This window comes from Drosophila bipectinata, chromosome 4 (genome assembly GCF_030179905.1).
Source record: "Drosophila bipectinata strain 14024-0381.07 chromosome 4, DbipHiC1v2, whole genome shotgun sequence".
Lineage (NCBI taxonomy): Eukaryota > Metazoa > Arthropoda > Insecta > Diptera > Drosophilidae > Drosophila > Drosophila bipectinata.
Window position 1 is genome coordinate 16573382 of NC_091740.1, and position 4031 is coordinate 16577412.

Consider the following 4031-nt stretch of genomic DNA (forward strand, 5'->3'; position numbering starts at 1 on the left):
TCTGGCCAGTATTATTCTTAGGCACTTATTGATGTAAGCCTGCAGCTTCATCAATATCCTTTGAGTGGTCAGCCACGTGTCCGATCCGTATAGCAGTATGGATTTTACACACGATTTGAATATGCGCCAAAAAAAAGCTTTGTTTTTCTGTTTATCTGCTGGTTTCTCCATACTCGGTGTAGTCTTCCAAATGCAGACCTCGCTTTGCGCAGTCGGTTCTCCACATCACTTTCCACTCCACCATTTGATGTTATGATAGTACCGAGGTAGGTGAAGCTGTCAACGAAGTCGATGGTTTTATCTCCGATTGTGATGTTGTGTGTGTTGGAGTTTTTGGTCTGCATAGCTTTCGTTTTTGATGCGTTGATCTTTAAACCTACTGCGCTGGTTCGGATCTCGAGGACCCTAGCTTTGGCTTGTTTGTCTTTGAATTTGTGAGCCAAGAGACATATGTCATCCGCGTAATCCAAGTCTTCTAGATGTCGGGTGAAGTTCCAAGTGATTCCGCGTCTGTCCATGCATACTTCTCTCATAATTTCGTCGACTACCAGGTTGAATAGAAGTGGTGATAGAGGACATCCTTGCTTGACGCCTGTGTTCGTCTGGAAGGGTGCACTAATTTTCCCGTTGTGCAGTACCGCCAGCTCCGAATCATCATACATAGCTTTCACTATGTTTATGATTTACACTGGCACTCCCTTTCTTTCAAGTGCTCTTCATATCGCTGCTCTGTCTACCGAATCGAATGCCTTCTGGAAATCTATGAACAAGAGGTACAGTGGCGGTACTGATCTCCATAAAGTGCTGTCGCCATCTCTGGAGTTGTGCCTTATCATCAGTAAGGAATCTTCCATCTGGGTCCCGAACTGGTTGGGTTCGCTTATGGCTGCTTCCGGTCCGTTGACTAATTATCTGGTACAACGAGCCCATGTTGTTCATGTTGGCTGCGCTCTTTGTGTTCGTCGCGAGCTCTGCAATCATGATCTGCTTTCGACTTTAGGCTGTTCCGTTTGTCAATTCGGAGAGGTCCATGTGTATTTATGGATTTCCATAAATTTTCCTTGTGGGGGAATACAGTGCCACCAATAACTAGTTGGAAGGTCTGACATAAGTCGACTAGCCTGTCACCATTATTGCTGCGTGTGCCAACACCATGTCGGCCCATGATTGGTTCCAATCTGTTGTTGTTGGGGCCGATTTTTGCATTGAAGTCTCCCTTACGAATTTTTATGTCACCTCTTTCGGTCCTAGTGAGTGAGGATGTGAGGGCGTTGTAGAAGTCGTCTTTGATGTCATCGCTGGCGTCTTCTTTCGGGGCATAGCACTGCACGATGGTGATGTGTCTAGCATTGCATCGAAATCTGCCAATGATGATTCTGTCGGATACTGGGCTCCAGGAAATTAGTGCCTGTTTGTACTGTTTGGACACATATATCCCGACTCCGCTCCTGCCTCCATCAATGGTCCCGCTGTGCATCACTAGATTGCCTCTTGATGTTGTTGTTGTCCCGTTACCTCTCCATCTCATCTTACTGATGCGATTGAGATGACATTGCGATCTGCATTTTCTCCATTTTTCCTTCAAACTGCGCCAGTCTGTTTGGTTCCATTAAAGTCCTCACGTTCCATCGTCCAATATGTATTATATATGTACATATATTTGTATATAACCAAATGTTTGGCTGCACTAAATTTAATTTTTTTGCTTGGCGAAAAATGAATGAAATGAAATGTGTGTTTCAGCTCTACTAATTTTCAAGTACGTATGACCCAAGAATTAAAAGGAAGCTGGAATATTTCAGCACAGCACTTGGATTTAATTTGTCTTTTCTCGACTTTCTCGAATATTCAAGTAAATTACAATAAATCCACAGCCATTACATTTTCTCTCCGTCCAGGAAATTGCCCACCAGTCAACCTCAACTGCTTCCCCATCCCACAGGTAGAAAACCCAAGATACCTGGGCTTCAAGCTAGATAGGAGGCATACTTGGAAGTCTCACCTAGTCGAAAAGCTAAAGCAGTGTGAAGTAAGATTAAAGTAAGGCGTACTGTTGGATGATGGGTGTGAGGTCGAAGCTGAGAGCTTCGAAACTCTTCGAAAATCCAAATTTACAAGGCGATTATTCGGCCAATTTGGATACACGGGATCCAACTTTGGGGCACGACCAGCAAAACTAATATTCGGACTATTCAGACATTTGAAAATGGAGCCCTCCGTATCGCCACTGGGGCCCACGTCTACCACGACAACCAGACAATCCACGAGGGGCTTAGCTTCCCATGGGTGAAAGAGGAGATACAGAGAAGCAGCAAGTACATCCAGAGGCTACACAACCACCCCAACGAGTTGGCGACCACTCTCTTCGACAACAGAGGACAGATGCGGAGGCAGCGCAAAACTCACCCGCTCGACCTCATTTATTTGAATTGAAGTTACACTTCACAGACGCGTCACGAGCAGCTTTTTCTTTTGTTGTAAATGTTTTGGTATATTTTTGTTTGTGTAAAAACACTGTGTCACTGTCACCTTTCATTACCCATTTTTTTTTAAAACTTAGCACCAAGTCCACTTGGGGGCGCCAAAATGTTTATCGATATTAGTTTATCTCTCACAAACTATAAAATAATAACCAATACTTACTAGGAAACCTAGGAAACCCGCAAGTTAAGTCAAATTTGCTCCGCGAAATCTTATTATGCCAAATGTGAAAAAACTAGTGGAAATAGTTCAAATTTATTGTCGCACCTCCTGTTAACCTCCAACAGTCCAGTTTACCAAGATCTGTTTTATAAGGGGTACAGAATTGATCGTCTATTCTTAGTCTCTTGCGCGCATTGATTATTGAACATGGCAGGATGTTGTTGAACGCACCTTCTATGTGTAGAAAAGCAATGAATGCGTATTCCTTGTCACTAAATGCTTTGACGAACGTAGTGATCTCGTGGAGTGCCGTCTCCGTGGATCGGTCCTTCCTATACGCATGCTGCGATCCCGAGATATCATCTGGGTTAAAGGTAAGATTAATGTGGGGGCTGATTAGTCTCTCCATTGTCTTGAGGAGGAAGGACGACAGGCTTATAGGTCTGAAGCCCTTAGGGATGCCAATTCTGAAAATTGATAAGAAAGCTTTCCTGACCCAAGACCTCATATTGGGTCCGGCATTAATTAGTTGAGCCGGGACAATGCCATCTGGGCCTGGGGATTTGAAAGGCTTGAAGCTGTTTATCGCCCAGCTGAGATACCTATTAGACTTCTGCATGAATGTATCCAAAATGACAAATGAATCATTTATTCTAAAAGTGGGCACACTTTTTTTTCAGCACAGTATATTTGGGCATGAATGAGTAGGGTATTATTTTTTGTTTTATTTGACAGTTTTCACACTCATTCCATAGTTGTACAGCTATTAAAGAGTACAGGTAAATTGGTGTGCCGTAGTCAACTCACTGTACAGTGTTTTGGTGTTCAGTTGACTTACTGTACAGTGAGAGAAACTTCATGACTGGAAAATACACATAAATATTTCTCGTGTTTATTTATCATTTTGTATTGGTGAGGATATTTTTGTTAAATTATTGATGTGTGGAACAGTTAAATGTAATGTTGCTTCCCTCCAGCTTTTTGGAACACATTTCAAACGGTGGAAGAAGTTTGACAATTCCGCTAATATTGTTCAAATTTATGTCTTGGATTCTTGAAATTTCATTTTTATCCACCAAAATCTGCGAAATTTCCATCCAGTTTTGCTCAACTGACTTCAAGAGGTTAAATATTGTATTCCAACGAGTTGGACAGTAGCTTTTTAAGGTGCTTGTTAAGTTCCAGTTTTGTCCAGTTTTTTTAAAATATTTAACAAGTTTGCTGCAGCGATTAACCAAATCCAGGAATTCTGGTACTTCATTCAAAATGTGCTTAAGCTCACCAGCTAATAATTTGGATTTTAACGTGGCAGAGTACTCTTTAAAAGAGGATTCCGTTGTTTTGTCCTGATTGAAAATAATTTGGTTTTAATACATGTGTTAAAACCT

At 42.0% G+C, this 4031-nt stretch overlaps 1 protein-coding gene across 1 annotated transcript; it reads right to left on the reverse strand.

Moving 5' to 3' along the window:
* Positions 1–904: 904 nt before the first annotated feature.
* Positions 905–1528, reverse strand: LOC138926920 (craniofacial development protein 2-like). Its single transcript, XM_070282533.1, has one exon. It carries the CDS (start codon positions 1526–1528, stop codon positions 905–907), a length of 624 nt encoding a protein of 207 aa, XP_070138634.1.
* Positions 1529–4031: the final 2503 nt, after the last annotated feature.

Excerpts from the sequence above, each read along its gene's own strand:
- LOC138926920 (XM_070282533.1), bottom strand. The coding sequence starts at position 1,528 with ATGAGATGGAGAGGTAACGGGACAACAACAACATCAAGAGGCAATCTA.